The sequence below is a fragment of the Andrographis paniculata genome, unplaced genomic scaffold (assembly GCF_009805555.1).
Source record: "Andrographis paniculata isolate CXL003 unplaced genomic scaffold, ASM980555v1 Contig87END, whole genome shotgun sequence".
Lineage (NCBI taxonomy): Eukaryota > Viridiplantae > Streptophyta > Magnoliopsida > Lamiales > Acanthaceae > Andrographis > Andrographis paniculata.
The window spans coordinates 2,430,035-2,447,982 of record NW_026137625.1 but is presented as its reverse complement, the minus strand read 5'-3'; the positions used below and the strand labels follow the sequence as shown (position 1 = coordinate 2,447,982).

General features: G+C 33.2%; 1 protein-coding gene across 2 annotated transcripts; it reads left to right on the top strand.

The window, feature by feature from the left end:
* Nucleotides 1-432: 432 nt before the first annotated feature.
* Nucleotides 433-8,711, top strand: LOC127242713 (BAG-associated GRAM protein 1-like). 2 transcript variants are annotated; one of them, XM_051262377.1, is made up of 19 exons: nucleotides 433-850; nucleotides 2,309-2,359; nucleotides 2,499-2,596; nucleotides 2,780-2,855; nucleotides 2,983-3,111; nucleotides 3,217-3,263; nucleotides 3,431-3,580; nucleotides 4,847-4,967; nucleotides 5,092-5,208; nucleotides 5,465-5,494; nucleotides 5,595-5,694; nucleotides 6,279-6,385; nucleotides 6,479-6,694; nucleotides 6,777-6,881; nucleotides 7,002-7,148; nucleotides 7,226-7,279; nucleotides 7,453-7,516; nucleotides 8,171-8,232; nucleotides 8,317-8,711. In XM_051262377.1, exons 1-19 carry the CDS (start codon nucleotides 563-565, stop codon nucleotides 8,416-8,418), a joined length of 2,064 nt encoding a protein of 687 aa, XP_051118334.1. In that variant the 5' UTR covers nucleotides 433-562; the 3' UTR covers nucleotides 8,419-8,711. The 2 variants fall into 2 exon arrangements, with proteins under 2 accessions (XP_051118334.1, XP_051118333.1); XM_051262376.1 differs by having other exon boundaries at nucleotides 5,462-5,494.
* Nucleotides 8,712-17,948: the final 9,237 nt, after the last annotated feature.

Genomic DNA, 17,948 nt, shown 5'->3' with positions numbered 1-17,948 from the left:
GGCCCCAAGTAGCTTGTAATCCATCGTCAAAAAGTATTTTTATAGAGCACTTTTAAATACAAATTTTAATTTAAAATAAAATATAAAAATAAAAAATTAAATGACAGAAAAATATAGTTTAATAAAATTTTAAAATAAATTAACAAACGAATATATATATATTTAAAAAAACATATTTTTATACTTTTGCACTGTTGAAGCTTCATCGCAATCATTACTTTCCATCCCCACACCAAACACAACCTTACCTCTATGGACCACGCAAAAAATATAAACACTAATCAAGCCCTTAACAGATTTCCGAAAACGCCCTTCCCCGTCTACCCCTTCACCCGTCGCATATGCAGACCCATTTCCGTCATTTCATAAATGCACAATCAATATAAAGGCGTTCTGTTCTGCCGATCAAATCAATACAATAATCCACGCCATTGCTTTTCAGCATTCATTCACTCATTCAATATTCTACTGTACTTTCCGCCTCCATCTTCTTCTCCTTCTTCGCTTTCCCCTCACAATATATATATCATTGTCATCATGCATTCCACCACGCAGGCGCTGAATGCGTTGTCGCGTCGTAGTGCGAGCTTTTTCCGTTCCTGCTGCTGCTGTTGCTGTTGCGTCGGTTCTATTTTCGCCGCGCTGCGGTTTCCGTGGTGGTGTGTTTTTGGGAGGAAATATGGTGGTTGTGGTGGAATTCCTGTTGCCGTCGTTGTGGGAAGTGCAGGTCGCGGTAGTTGCCACTGCGTTTGTGCTGGTAGCGTGCTGGTTCTTCGATCTCGGCGCTGGTGACTGGAAGTCCGTGGATAGGTCGTCGGCCGTTGCGGATGCAAATGATGGAAATGATGAGGTCTTTTTTGGACGTTAAACACACACACATATATATATATATATTCTTCGTTTATTGGTTTTAGAAACCTAATGCTATGTAGACGATTTACCAATTTTAGGCTTACGATCACCAAATTGACCATATTCGTGCTGTTTGCTAGTGAGCTCGAGCTCGAGCTCCGTTAGTGTTCTTTCGTTAAAGTCACGAGCCGAAAGAAAAACCTTTTTAGTTAATTTGTTTTTTGTTCGTTGGCGGATGCTCCATAAGCAAGATTTTTATTTTAATATTTAATTTATTAATATTAATCCAGTTTCTTAACTAATAATGTAGTGAGCTGTGAGCAAAGCTAATGCTCGTACACAACAAGATGAAATTTGTGTCTTGTCCCCACTTCTTTTAGCTTAAATGACCTCTTAACTAGCTCAAATGAAAAGCTTTAGCTGCTTTAGATAGCCTATCGAAAATATAAGCAAGAAAGGTTTTATGACTATGGTTTGCATTTAGGAGCGAATAGATAGACACTTTAACTAGTTATATTCATCGTTCTCTCTAATATGTCTGTGTCAATGAACTAGTTGTCGTTCTTCTATTCTGTGTGCTCAAATAATATTGTTTATAACATAAGAAATGTCATGTAGTAGCTCAAGTGCTAATTTTTAGTAAAATTGCTCTGCTACTCCCCTGTTATTACTTTTTTTCTTTATTTGTATAGTTACTTTTTGTTCTCTAAGAAATATTGTCAATTGGAAATGATGTTCTTAACACTCTTAAGGTTTATGATAGTTTACTGAAGTGTATCACTAAGACCCCTTTCCGTGTTAAATTGCCCTTCACATTGAACCTTTTAGTTTATTTGTTTTTAATTTAACTTGAGATCAAAAAAATTATCTTAGGAATTGTTGCGCGGAACCAGTTACTTCAGATGCATGGTTTTATTTAGTTTTCTTGATCATCTTTTTATGTTTTTCTTCTATTTCCGGTAAAGTAAAAATAGAAATTTGCTGCTATCATGATTAAATGAAAATCCTTAGGAGATTAACTAAGGATTACCTCAATCCTTTTTTTTTTTTTTTTATTTTTTATTTTTAAACATTAGCACACACCCGGGACACAAATCTCCCAAAGGAAGGATTACCTCAATCTTTTAATTCTACACTTCAACAATTAGAATTTTAAATCAAGTAGTAGGATAATTTGATTGTTAACCCAAGCCTAGATTCTAAACCTTTCATCTTTGTGTATAGTATGCTCACATGTCTCAATGGTTTTGAACACAAAACCTAAGTATTTGACATTTGGGAACAAACTTTTGGGGCTTCCCTTGGAGACATTCTGTTCCAAGTTGTACAAAGACAACTATGCTTGTCGGTCTCATTGTCACGCTTTGATTTTATCACAGAAGATTGGTTGTTAAATTATTTGTTTCTCGGATATATCTTATCTTTAGAGACATTCAGTTCTGTGCTTGTTTTGCAGATGAGCTTGTTCAAAGGACATTCTCGAGCTCGTAAAGCATATTTAATTAAGGTAGTTTTATTGACAACAGTTGATAGTTTCCATTTGTTTATGCTATGATTTTACCAGTTGCATCTGCATATATACACACATATTTGGTGTGTATCTTTCCTTGAACTCTGTTTCATTGCTATAAGATTTCTGGTTTTAGGTAGAGCTTTTAGCAGCAAAAAATCTTAATGGAGACAATTTGAATGGAACATCCGGCCCTTATGCAATTATAACTTGTCAAGGAGAAAATCATGTAAGGTAATAGCATCTCCTTTGGCTGCTCTAATATAGCATATAATTATTGTAATAGTGCATGCTATGCTTTTATGATGTTTGTTTCATCTTGTTTCGTCTTTGTTTTCTCCTCTAGAATGATTTCTGTTTCCTGTATCATTCCTGTTTATTTGGATATAGTATAATAGTTAATTTGGGAACTTGTAGTTCTAGGGTACCTGGATCAAGAAGTCCCATGTGGAAGGAGGAGTTCAATTTTTCTGTTGATGAGCTTCCTGCGAAGGTACTTATAATGCATGGAAACTTATATAATTATTCTTGAAGAGGCAATTTGATAGTTTTTCGATAATTATTGTCCACTGATTTTATGTTTTAATATGTTTTATTTGTTATTATTTTTTGTGCCACAGATTACTTTGACAGTTTATGGATTAGGTGTAATTCAGAGAAGTGCGACGCTTGGGTCAGTGACTGTTTCTGTTGAACATGAAGGTCAAACCGGTGCAATATGGCATAAGTTGGATGGTGCATCGGGCCAAGTATATATTTTTTTTCCCTTTAAGATGCAACTACTATTGATTTTCACTTATGGATATGCATATTTCCCTTCATCTGGGAGGCTGAAATAGCTGTTTGTTTTTCAGGTCTGTCTTCATATTAACACACTCAAGTATCAGAATGATTCATCCAGGTAGCTTGTTATAGTGACCGCTAATTCTAGCCCGCCATTTTCTTCTCATCTCTTATTTCGTCATAAATACTTGGTGCATGCTTGCTAATCTTCTCCCTTTTAATGTAAAGTTTGATTCTGTAGATACTTAATCAATTCATATAAATTATATATGAAAAATCTATTAGGGGCTTTGATGAGAAAAAATCACTGACAAGAAAAGCAGAAATCGACGTCAGAGAAAGAGGTCGATGTGTTGGAGATGTGAAGAGAGCAGGAGTCACAGTACAGATGTCAACTTCTAAGAGGTTTCCAAATGACAAATTATACATATCAAGGTAGTTATTCTTGCTTTTGTATTCTAGACCATTTTTGCTATAGCCTATAATTTAGTACTCTTTTGTTTGCAACTTGGGATTACTACGTATTTATGATAGTCTTATGCAAATATTTTGAACTTTTATGTGCAATTCTTTGCTTAATTATATTTTGTGTTGTTAAGTGGATTCAACTTGTGCAATTAACACTATTGCCATATCACTGTAAAATAAATTGGCAGTTTTGCATATTTGACCAATGTAGGGGCCTCTAATCTTGATATATGCAACAGATAGGGATTTGTCATAATGTGATTGTGAGCCTTCTTGCAGTCCCATTTGAGGCCTTATTTAGAATGAATGATTAGGATGGGTATGATATTTTTTTATTCATCCTAATACTGTAATGACCTTAATTTCCTATCCGATACATATGTAAAGAATCTCTGAAAATATTCATATGGGACCATTATGCCATTTATTAAAGTAAACTTGACCTTAGAGGGGTTGTGGCGATGGTTTTGATGTGAAGTAAAATTATTGTGGCTGTAAAACCATAAAGGCAGCCTACATGATTTTACGACATTCTTGAATTTATTGATTTTGGGCATTGAAGTATGGATGTGGATGCCATGCAATAGGAGCTGGGAAAAATGGGAAAGGATGAGAAGTACTTTTGATGGGATTGAGTCTAAGGAGAATAGCATCCAGAATGTTGGGTTAGAGTTTTATAGATGCAATGGATTTGTTTGAAAATAATTAAGTGCAATAGAGGCAATTAGATTTGTTTATAGACGCAATTTTGTGGTATTTCTGTATGTTTAAAAGTATTGTTAAAGTTTCAAGGGAAGATATTACAAATAGTTTGGGTATAGGTTTCTAATTGTATTAGGATGGCAGTGGAACTACAGTTGAAAGGGTTTAAGGTTGGCAGATGAAATATAAGATGTCACACCCAAATTAAGAAATTGCAGCATATCTTAAACAATATGATGTTTGAATAGGATTTCTGAATATAAAACTTGTCTAGATTTGGAGTTCTAGTTTGAGAAATTTATCCCTAGCTCAATGGGCTATGGTCCTAATTTTCTGACACACCGCTAAATGTGCTTTACTTCTTGAAAAGTTGTGTGATTTGATCTGTAATATCTTACAATATAATAGGTTTGTTTTTTCCCCCAAAATGAATGATCTAATGATTTTCTAGACAATTTTATTTTATTTGCTTATTTATTTATTTATTTGTATGATAAGGTTCCTAAACCAGTGTAATCTTCTCCTGTCTAGGGGTTTGAATGGCTATACTGGTGCTAAAATTCAAAGGGGCACTTTGTTTAAACAAGGACCTTTGACATTTCATCAGAAATTTGGTCCTCTGCAAACAATTTTTAATCTACACCCAGATGAGGCAAAATTTTACACTTGTACTTTGGACATGCTTGGTTATTAGCCTTGCTTTGGTTTTATTTTTGGCTGCTTATTTCCTTAAAATTATGTATGAAACGCAATCGCAAAATTTTATATTTTTTCAGGTTGTTGAACATAGCTATTCATGTGCACTTGAAAGGTCCTTTTTATATCATGGACGATTATATATTTCAGCCCGGCACGTCTGCTTCCACTCTAATGTTTTCTCGAAGCAAGTGAAGGTCAGCTTTCATCTTCTATTGTTTTTGATTGCTCCTTTCCATGGAGTGTTCTTGTAGATGAGACACATCCATTTCTCACTGTCACATATTTATAAGTACTGGTGTTTAAATTAAAATAAGTTTAGGTTATGCGTTTTATCTTATTGCAGATGCTAATTCTTTAGCTTGATTAGTGCCCTTTGGATCCCACAACAACTGAATTGTACATTTGTTTTTTTTTTTTGTTGTTCTTATTCTTGCATTTTGGTTGCAGCAGATAATTATACCTATTGGAGACATAGATCAGGTACAAATCTTCTTCCAGGGTCTTTGTTCTACTACCATTAACTCAGTTTTCTTTAACTCAAGTATAACATGATTCAATCCATCTTGTTGGTCTTTTGCAGATAAAAAAGAGTCAACATGCTCTAATAAATCCTGCTATTACAGTTTGTGTTCAAGTGAGTGCTGGACGGCATGCCATGACTCCTTTGGGAAGTGATGACGGTTAGTATTTGATATTTTCTATTGCCTTTTTGATTGTTTACTATTCTCTTTTTCTGAACAAGATTAATGACTATTTTATAAGTATCTACAGATGGGCATCTGTAGACCAACCTTGTATGTATCATACCATATGGAAAGTGTTAGGGTGTATTCTTTTGGAGTTTGGTTTTAATTTTTAGTTTGAATAGTTGTTTGGATGTGATGTTTTTTGAGAGGAAATAGTGTGTTTTTATAGAGGATCGCTATGGTTGCATAGAAAAAAAAAAAAAAGACAGAACATTTTAAACTCCAAAAGAACATAGCCTTAATCTCTGCGTTTGATACCTGGATTTTCTGGCTTGGCCATCTATTGCACATATATGACAGGAGCTTTTGTAATTTACAATTATTTATTTATTTATTTATAAACGTGTTAAGACAGAGTTGTACAGATTCTACTGCTGGATATATTCACTATTCTATACATGAATACATGATGCTTCTCACTTTGCCTTGTATTTGTGATCTTTTGAGATATGTTGATCTATGATGGTATAGAGCCGTTTGATGGCAGTGTGTTTATTTTATTCGATTCTCACTTTCAGGTAGGGTTAGATACAAATTTGCATCTTTCTGGAATAGGAGTCAAACGCTGAGAGCTTTAAAACATGCAGTCAAGAATTATTATGCCATGTTGGAAGCTGAGCAGAAGGTTTAATCTTTGCCTTTGTTTCAAATTTCTATATCAATATTACAAAAGTTGCTATAAAGCTTTTAAACAAGTTTTTTTTTTTTGGTAAAAAAGGAAGAACAACCAGTGCTGCTTGATTACATTAGGGAGGAGCAGCCATCACTGCTTGATTTTGTAAAGGAGCGGCAAAAACCTGAGCAGGCAGAGAATGCAGAAAGCAGCTCCACTGATGGCAGCAAATGCCAACCTGAGGTTTCAGACGAAAGTTTGGCCAAGCCCCAAATTCTCGAGCCATTCATTAGAGAAGAAATACTCACGAGAATATATGATGTATGCATGCTTCTATTCTTTTATCTTAGATGTAATTATAGCAACTCCTTTGAAATGTTTTCTGGTGCAAATTATGTTGTAGAGTGTTTTCCCATGCACAGTGGAGCAATTCTTCAATATTCTGTTAGACGACGCCTCAACTTTCACCAGTGAATATCATACTGCACGGAAGGATTTTAATGTCCAGGTATGCAACCAATACCCAGAGCTTGTTACTTTGAGGGCTACATGTCTAATAATGTATTATTACATATAATTCTAAAACTGTCTCGCTGCTCAAAACAAGTTTCCTAATATGTAACTTTAGGTGGGTCGGTGGCGTGACTCTGAAAAATTCGGTGGCCAAGTCAGAGAAGTTACATATAGAAGCTTATGTAACTTTCCAATGTGTCCTCCAGATATACCAGTTTCGGAGTGGCAACATCTAGTCCTGTCTGCGGATAAAAAGACACTGGTTGAAATAATGCTTTCGCCTATTTATCTGGTGGCATTGTTTACACAATATACTTACTTCATATTATTTCTTTTCAGGTGTTTGAGATTATACAACAGACAGAGGGTGTTCCGTTTGCGTCATATTTTGAGGTATATAGTTCTTAAGACATTCCATATTGTTTGCTAATAGCCGGAAAGTGAAACCTGTAAAGATGGCGAAACTTCCTATGATATTTGCATGAATGACCAAATTTGTCTTTTACATACGGTCTCCATCATATATATATATGTCGTAATTTTGCGCTGATTGCTATGTGAATCAGGTTCACTGCAGATGGTCAATTGAGACAACCTTCAAATCTTTGTGCAGGATCGATGTTATGTTTGGTAAATTCCTACTTTGTATACTGTTCTTTTTGTGCAATTCGATATATCAAGCCACTACAAGAAAGTTGAAATCTTTGTGCAGCGTCGATGTTATGTTTGGTAAATTTAGCTACAAAAAAATTTCTTAGCAAAATGCAATAATTCATATCAAAATAATAAGCGACAAAAGGTCTTTGGTGACAAATATGATTTTCGTAACAAAAAATAGGTTTTTTGTGATGAAAATTAAAAAAAGAGATATGGCTACGAAAATATGATTTCGTAGCTAAAGCTCTTTCGCTATAAAATTAAAATTCATAATAAAAGAGTTTTAGCAACAACATATCTATGTTTTTTTAGCCAAATGATTTTAGTTATAAAAAATAATTTTGTAGCTAAAACGTTTTTACTATGAAAATAGAGTTTTTTAGTAGAAAAAGTTTAGCGACAAAATTAATTTTGTAGTACATAATTTATTTTTTTGCGATAAAATTAATTTATGTTGTTAAATGACACGTTTTAACTACAAAAATATTTCGTAGTTACATATATTGTAGCTAATTAGATACTTTTTTGTAGTGAGCGCTCGGTTTAAAAATCACTTTGCTACGATACATTAGCTTAAATGCACTTATATTGATGCGTGTTACATAAACTAAATTACACAACTCTCAGGCATACATTTCAAGAAATGGTGTATCCTACAGTCTCGGATCAAAACAGCTGCCATGGACGATGTATGTACCTCTTTTCATCGACCTCTGCATCTCTCGTTTCATGTCTTTATTCAACACGCGAAGTTTATTAACCAAATCTTGCAGAATAAGAAAGTATTCAAGATGATATTAGACTCTGCTCGTTCACACATCAAGTCGAGGATGCCAAATGCGGAGATTGTAGATGACACTTCTCCTGCGCCTTAAAAAAACAAGACAGCTACTACTTACCCTTCCGGTTTGTGGTTCACATGTGCATTCAACTCTTGTAAGTTAATAATCTTTTCGACGAACAAGTTATGCTTTCTAGTGATTGTCGAAGATATATATACACACATTTGCTATGAAAGCACATTTGTACATTCCTATGAAAGCATGCATCCTACCATGACGTATGTTAGTTTTGTTTGGGATAACGTATATATTTCTGTACGAATAGCATTGCAAGAAAACAAGACAACCTATGAGCCTGAAAGAGAGAAACAAATTTTTTGAGAGATTAGAAATTCTTTTGAGTGTTCTTCTTAATCTCGACAAGATAGGTAGTCAATATATATATATTTTGGATTGAATTTTTTTTTTAGGTAAGTCGATCGAGTCAAATTTATATTGAAATTTTTTGAATTTGACTGGTGTGGTGGGTCTGACGGGTACATAACAAGTAGGATCCAGATACATAAGGGTCTGGGTAGAATCTCGGGTCCAGTAATATATATATATATATATATATGGCTAGGGTCTTGGGTCCAATAATATACATATGGATAGGGTTTTGGGTCCATCTATACTCGACTCATACCCCACCAATTGTCATCCCTAATGATTTCCTAATTTTCGCTCCAAGTTAAATTCAATTTTTTATTGCATTCATAAGATTGAATAAATCGTGAACTCCGCAACATATTATAATAAGAGGTAAACTTTATTCATATACCGACAAGTTAAACTTATTGTTCATTTATTTTAAAGACAAGAACAAGTATTCGTAGTTTGTTAACAGATACATATTTGTTCATCACTTATTCGGTATAAATTGATGTATTAAAGCCGGCGAGCACCCATAGTTTTTTGAAGTTTACTTTATGAAGCTTAGCTTAGGGACTCTCCTTGCCACTTTTAGGCCAAGGTAGAACTTGTCCGCCGTAATAAGGAATTGAAGGTATGTGGTCGAGAATGCTAGGCTGGAAATATTCACGATAATAATCACGAATGATATCTTCCAAAGTTCCTATTGTAATTAGGGATGTCAAATGGGGCGGGTTAGCCCCGGACTCGCTCTTAATGGGACGGGTTCGGGTCTAAATAATATGTTTCGGGGTGGGTTGTGGATTTAAAATTTTAAATCCGTCCGGGTTCGGGGCGGGTTACGGGTTTTACTCGCCCCAACCTGGACCCGGACCCGAACTCGGATATTTTTTAAAATTATTATAACTAATATATATGTACATTTATATAATAAAAATATATTATTTATTTACTTAAACAATTTTAAATATAAAATTCAATTAGTCGTCTGCTCTTAGATTTTTTTTTTTTTTTTTTTTTGGCTTTTAATGCTATTTATTTTAGTATTCGATTGTTAAAAAAATATTTATTATTATATAAAAAAAAACGGGTTTGCCGGGTTGGCCCCGAACCTGGCGGAGCGGGTCTCGGGGCCTGCAGAACCCGTCCCGAACTCGCCCCGTTGACATCACTATTTGTAATGGGAGTCGGAGATCCTATATTGCCGTCGAGAAGTGACTTATCATTCTTGTAAGAATCTTCATAACTACTAATTTCTTCGAGTTTCCGAGCTTCAGAGACAATCAATGTTAGACTCAATACAAATATTACAATAAATAAAATCTTACCAACAAATGAATTGTATGGGGGATTCATTCTCGTAGTAAATCTAGAAAAGAAATATGAGCGATGTGTGTATATATGTGTGTGTTGATTTCTAGTGTAATTTATAGGCAAAATTATACTTGGAAAATTAAAATTTTTATTGTTAAAAAAAATGTACCTTCATTATTAATTTTATTGCCTAATTTCTTGCTGTTGTTGCTATATTATATTTTAAATAGCTGCCTCTAAGTGTGTTATAGATGATATGGTTTTGCTAATAGGTGTTGCCAATTTATTACAACTCTACTATCAGTTTTCTTGTGCCATTTTCTAAAAAAAATATTTTGGGTTAGGGAAAGTTACACTAGGCGAATCAAGGTGTCGGGGGTTTGAATCCATGACCTCCGGACCAAGATTAAGTAGGCTGTTTTGTATTATTGGCCCAAGATTCTAACAATCAATATATATATAGTAGCGAAATATTAAATAAAAATTAGAGGTTTTTTCTTATTAAGACAAGTTATCCATGAGTTGTTTGGATTATGAATGCACACCAATATGAAACGAAACAATTCGAACAATACATTTGTTTACCTATAGTTCGCCTACGACTGGGGATATTTCCACTACGAGATAGACAGGATCATGATACAAAAATCTCATCAAAACTCCAAACACTACACAACGAACTAAAATTATTATTATTATCATAAAAATAATATTTGATGTAATATTTTATGAGAAAAAATTTTTTTTTTTTGGAAACATATAGTCCAAATAGTAAAAATCAATGCATAAACTTGTAAAGAAACAAATACTCTCTCTTTCTTTTCATTTTTTTGATTTTTCCTTCTCACTTTGAATTGAGTTTGGAGGTTTTAATTTTTGATTAACATAATATACGATACGATATTTTATGAGAAAAAAATAAAAAATAAGAATTCAATTTGATGCTTTAAAGGGAACATAAAAATTAGTGAATTATAAAGTCTTGTTGAAAACACAAATAATCAGAGCCATAAAGATTTTAGAAATCTTTATAACTTGCATTAAAGTTGGGCATGAGTATTTTGGATTCGAGTTTATTAGGAACAAAATTTTAGACTAATGTTCATCTTTTTCTCAATTATATAAGCAATTTGCTGGAACTAGAGCTTGTAAGAAAAACTAGTTGATACTTGGTGTTTGTGTAGTTGTAGTTTCAAATTAATTTGAAATGAAGTGTTCATTTGAATTTTGTTTAAATACTATTTTGATTTGATATTTTATAAAAAAATATATTATATTTTTATTGAAAACCGTGCCAAGTAAACAATGTTGATTTTGAATTGAAAATTTTAGACTTAATTTTTGTACTAGTTCAACAAACTTTTTGTCTTTCTTGTTTCATTTTGCACTCGACCAAATAGGTCATACACATAACTACGGAACAACCACAAAACATTATGTGTAAACCATTTGTGATTTCAGAAATTTCGGTCAAGCTAGGCCCCGGAGCTCAGAAAAGTTGGCCTTTCTTAATGCATTCATCTACCTCCATTTTTCCAGCAAGACCATAAAAGATCGAATAAATCATGAACTCACAACACACTCAAAATAACCGGTAAATTAACTTCATTCATTTATTTTAAAGACAATAACAAGTATTCATAGTTTGTTCACACATACATGTTTGTTCATCACTTACTAGGTACAAATTGATGTATTAAAGCCGCGGAGTGTCATGAATTTTCCGTAGTTAACTTTAGGAAGCTTAGGGACTCTTCCGGCCAATTCTAGACCGGTCGAGGTGGAGCTAATTCACCGTAAATATCATATTTAGGGTAGAATTTGAGAACTTATTTAGGCTTAAAATAATCCCGAATTTTATCTTTCAAGGTTTCTCCTCTAGTGGGCGACGGAGATCCTATACTGTCGTCGAGAAGTGACTTATCATTCTTGTAACCATGTTCATAACTACTAATTTCTTCGACTTGCCGAGCTTCACAAACAATCAATGTTAGGCTCAATACAATTATTACCATAAACAAAATCTTACCAACAAATGAATTGTACGGAGGATTCATTCTTGTAGTAAATATAGAAAAGAAATAGGTGTGGTGTGTTTGTGTGTTGATTTCCAATTTATCAATCGTTATTTATAGGCAAAAAAATTGTACTTTGAAAATTATAATTATAACTTTTACTTTTAAAAATGTACGCTCATTATTAATTTGATTGCCTAATTTATTGTTCTTGTTGATATATTATATTTCAAATAGCTGCTTCTATCTATATTATAGATTGACATGGTTTTACTTAATAGCTGTTACCAATTTATTAATGATATAGTCATATATATATATATATATATATATGTCGAGGGGAGATTCGAATCTCCTATCAGTTTTCTTGTGAGATTTATTTATTTTTTCATTAAGAAAGTATTCAAGATGATATTAGACTCGGGTCGTTCACATATCAAGTCATCATGGTATTGAATATATTCAAGAATATATTGATTTATGCACAAGAGAGGGAGACAGAGAGCAAGACGAACATAAAATAAAAAAAATACAAAAATAAAATAAAGAATGAGATTATCTAATTAAAGAGAATATAGGGCATAGATCAGCCGCTCATCCGATCAAGTTAATTTAACTGAATCAGCATATGCTATAACAATAATCAATATATATTTATACATATCTCAGCATATAACACAACGTATGCTGAGATATGTATAAATATATGTTGGTTACCCCTATAACATTGGTTGATCCGGTCAAATTAGCGTGGCCGTATCAAAGCAAGATCTGTAGCCGAGAATATATTAATGAACTGTGATGGAAGAGAGAATTAAGGATGAAAGGTTGAAAAAATCCTTTAAGTCGAGGATGCCTAGTGCGGAGATTGTAGATGATGCTTCTCCCGTGCCTTAAACAAAAGCTACGACTTAACACTTCCACTTTGCGACTCACATGTGCATTCAAATCTTGTATGTTAATAATCTCTTCGATAAATAAGTGATGCTTTCTAGTGATTATTGAAGATATACATACACACATTGCTACGAAAGCATATTTGTACATTCGTATAAAAGCATCCTACCATGACGTATGTTCGTTTTGTTTGGGATAACGTGTATATATATATATGTACGCATACATGCTTGCTGTCATATTTTAGTTCCGTAAATGACATTACTTTACAATTTTGATCTTGTAAAATGTATACAAGCTTTATATGGCTATAAACGAAACAATAGGATTGAGACCTATTCTTTTGAGACTTTGGGTTATTAAAAATTAGTGAATTGTAAAGTTTGTTGAAAAGACACAAACAATAAGAGTCATAAAGATGTCACAAATTGATATAATTTGCATTAAAGTTGGGAATGAGTATTTTGGATTCAAGTTTATTAGGTGATATGTGTATTTAAATCTTGTGGCATTTTTTGTGTGCTATAGACCAAACCTATGGCATTAATATTCATGACATGTATCAACAATGTTAATGAAATCAAATTGTCGTGATCACTCAAAAACATATTGTCAATGCTACAAATACTATTGTGACAGATTAGAGTTGATGATCGAATAACAAACAACAAACGTAAAGAAGACAAAAATCTACGTAGTTCACCAAAAACGAGTTGGCTACCTCCACGGACAGAAACGAAGAACAAAGTTTATTGCAGGATTTGAGCCGCTTGGCCGCATGGCCTGGCCTTACGGCTTGGCCTAATGGCCTGACCCTATGGAAACATGTTAGAATGAGAATACATGCCTATTTATAACATAAATGTATGCCAATAATATCCAAATAACATATCTAAATTTATGATATAATATCTAATATCCAAATCATATCTCTAAGATATAATACATAATATCCAAATCATATTGCTAGATTCAAGGCATATCAACAAATCTCCACATTGACTTGAATCCTACTTCCAAATGTATTATTACAATGCCAAATGAACAAACTCCTCCATTCTGCCTCAGATTTGCTCATCCTCTGACAATTACCAAGATGCATCATTATAATGCCAAATGAACAAGTGGCAAACTAGCTTCAAGGCATATCTACCTTGACTTGAATCCCACTTCCAGATGCATCATTACGAATGCCAGACGAACAAGTGACAAACTAGCTTCAAGGCATCTCCACCTTGACTTGAATTTTACTTCCAGATGCATCACTACGATGCCAGACGAACAAGTGACAAACTAGCTTCAAGGCATCTCCACCTTGACTTGAATTCCACTTCCAGATGCATCACTACGATGCCAGACGTACAAGTGACAAACTAGCTTCAAGGCATCTCCACCTTGACTTGAATTCCACTTCCAGATGCATCACTACGATGCCAGACGAACAAGTGACAAACTAGCTTCAAGGCATCTCCACCTTGACTTGAATTCCACTTCCAGATGCATCACTACGATGCCAGAGTAGCAAACTAGCTTCAAGGCATCTCCACATTGACTTGAATCCCACTTCCAGATGCATCGTTACGATGCTAGATGAACAGACTTCTCCGTTCTGCCTCAGATTTGGCCCTCCTCGGGCAACTACCTTCGTATCCTGAACAGACGTTGCTTCAAAATCAACTTATTGGTTAGAGATTTCGTCATGTACAAACTCTCCAACTTTCTTCCAGAGGTCAACGGTAGTTTCCTAATCGGCAACTTCGATGATTACATTATCGGACAGACATAACATGATTGTCGAGTGGGTCTTCTCCTCTACGATATCCTACTTTTCATCATCTACGTCTTTACCTCTCGGTTTTCCAGATAGCAGCGTCCACAAACCCTGCTGCTTCAGCAAATATCGCATCTTGCACTGCCATAAGCCAAAACTATTCCTTCCAATGAATCTGTCAACCTTTACGTTGAAAGCAGACATTGTTGATCGACTCATGAAACCCTAATAGTGCGGAAATAAACAAAACTCTGATCGAAACAACCAGGTTCTAATACCAGTTTGTTGTGACGGATTAGGGTTATGATCGAATAACAAACAGAAAACGTAAAGAAGACACAGATCTACGTGGTTCACAAAAAACGAGTTGACTATCCTACGGACAGAAACGGAAAACATATTTTATTGCAGAATTTGAGCCGAATGGCCTGGCCGTATGACAGCCTGTTAGAATAGGAATACATGCCTATTTATAACATAAGTTTACGCCAATAATATCCAAATAATATATCTAAATCTAGGATATAATATCTAATATTCAAATCATATATCTAGGATATAATACCTAATATCCAAATTATATCCCTAATTGCAAGGTATATCAACAAATACATTTGGGGCTCTCGCGCTTGCACGGTAGAAAGGATTTGCAAACGCTTAAAAGTGGTGTGTCTTTAAGGATAATCATATCAAAAATGAAAAATGTTTAAACTATGCAACATGCTCTTGGTTTACATGGTTATGGATATATTTTCTTTCTTAATCTTCAAGCATGCATCCAAATGTTTTTTTTTTTTTTTTTTCTCCCTTTAATCCTCGATTTACAAAGCAAAATGTATTAGCATTGTTAAGAAACATATCCCTTATTTGTTTTGGCATATGTATTAAGATTATCAGGCACAACAAGTGGCCGAGCTAGTGGGGCCCAAGGGTGTTCGTCTCCCCGAATTTTGCATTTTTATTCTATAATATTTATATAATTTTAAAATTTAAATAATTGACCACTTTTATAAATTTTATAAAAATATTATTATTATATATATTTAACTCAAATACTTAAATAATTTGTTTGAAATACTCTAAATATTTAAAAATATCTGAAAAAACTAAATAAAACAAACTAAAAAGTTATTTGTATTTTAAAATTTTTTTATTATATTTTATAAGTTTTACAATTATTATATATTATTTATATAAAAAATCTTTCTTTTCTGACTCCGCAACTGGACACAACGGCAATAAAGGAAAGTCTGCCGATGCAACATTAATGGACATGAAAAGAACAAAGGAAGTTTCGGCCATAACTAAAAAAAAAATTTACTAATTAGCTACAATATTTTTAATTGTGAAATATTTTGTAATTAAAATGTGTCATTCAACAAAAAAAAATTAATTTTTTTGTTAAAAATAAATGATGTATTATAAAATTAATTTCGTCGTTAAAATTCTTTTGCTAGAAAATTCTACTTTCATAGAAAAAGGTTTTAGATACAAAACCATTTTTCATAGCTAAAATTATGTCTAAAAAAATGCAAAAGAGCTTTAGCTAAATCTCTTTTCTAACTTTATTCATTGCAAAAAATTCGTTATGAAAGTCAAATTTGTCGTAAAAAACTTTTACCAACGTAATTTAGACGACAAAACTCAATTCGTCGCAAAAATTTATTCGCTACGATTTTTTTTTTTTTTTTTAACTAAATTTCTATTTTATTTTATTTTATTTTAGTCCATTTCGCAAGTTCATTAATGACTTCGATCCATTCATTCAAGCATTGCAAGAAAACAAGACAACCTATGAGCCTGAAGGAGAGAACACAAAAATTTTGTTGGATCGTGATATTCTTAATCTCGAAAAGATAGGTAATGCTTCTGTTATGGTGTCGCACTATACTGATTAAATAACATCCGTTGGATTTTGTTATTTTGATATCATATGGTCTATAATTATTCCCAATATATATAAATATAGCCCATTTATTCCGATAAAAAAAAAATAATAAAAATAGCCCATTTATCAATTATCATATATAAATTGTCGAATATTGATGTAAATGAATAATTCTCAGTTGGTGAATTTCAATTTGTCTTATGGTTAATTTATTGTTGGCTTGATCCAATTGTGAAAGATTGTAATAATAGCTTCAAGTATATAATACTAGATTATCATTTTTATTTGGTAATTTTTTAATGATAAATTTGATTTTAAAAACGACCCTACTCACACGAGGTTTTTAGGATGACCAAAATGAAATCTAAATACAAGGACATCAAATATAAGGACATTAATTGTCATTAAGTTTGATTTTTTCAAGCAAACTCTTTAAAGACATTGCGAAATGCTCTTGATTTTTTCTTTCTTGTTAATTCGTTAATTCCAATCGACAAAGCAAAATATATTAGACCATAAAATTGAATAAATGATGAACTTACAAAAAGATTTAAAAGAAGGTGTAAACTTTATTCAAATGTGAGAAAATTAAGCTTTATTCATATGTGAGCAAATTAAACTTGCTCATTTGTTTTGTAGACAAAGAACAAGTATTCATATATTGCTCGCACATCATGTTTGTTCATTCTCCCAGCCATGACTCATTATATTGTTTTAGATATTATACGCGTTAGGTAGCTAATATTTCCGTCGTAAATTACTCAAGGAACTACTAACTTTTCATTTTCATAAGGAGCTTCACCACGGTTCAAGGTTCCTCTTCCAATAGGAGGTGCATATCGAATATTGTCATCAAGAAGCGACTTCTCATTTTCGTAAGGAGCTTCACCATGCTTCGTAATTGGTTCGCTAGGACGAACATTGAAAACTGCTTTATCATTTTCGTAAGGAGCTTCACCATGCTTCCCAATTGGTTCGCTAGGACGAACATTGAAAACTGCTTTATCATTTTCGTAAGGAGCTTCACCATGGTTTGAGGTTCTTTTGCGAGGAGGAATGGCGTCAAAAATTGATTTATCATTTTCAAAAGGATCTTCGCCACGGTTCAAGGTTCCTCTTCCAATAGGAGGTGCATTTCGAATATTATCATCGAGAAGTGACTTATCATTATGGAAAGCATCTTCATAAGCTCTTGCCTTCTTACTTTCTTCGAGTTTCCGAGCTTCACAAACAATCAATGTTAGGCTCAATACAGCTATGATAAATAAAATCTTACGAACAAATGACTTGGACAGGGAATTCATTCTTGTTGTAAATCTAGAAATGA

Bases quoted from the DNA above. Each gene is read 5' to 3' on its own strand.
- LOC127242713 (XM_051262376.1), top strand. From the start codon at position 563: ATGCGTTGTCGCGTCGTAGTGCGAGCTTTTTCCGTTCCTGCTGCTGCT. The intron at 6,386-6,478 runs GTTTAATCTTTG...TTGGTAAAAAAG, and splicing joins TGTTGGAAGCTGAGCAGAAG to GAAGAACAACCAGTGCTGCT. The intron at 6,882-7,001 runs GTATGCAACCAA...ATGTAACTTTAG, and splicing joins GGAAGGATTTTAATGTCCAG to GTGGGTCGGTGGCGTGACTC.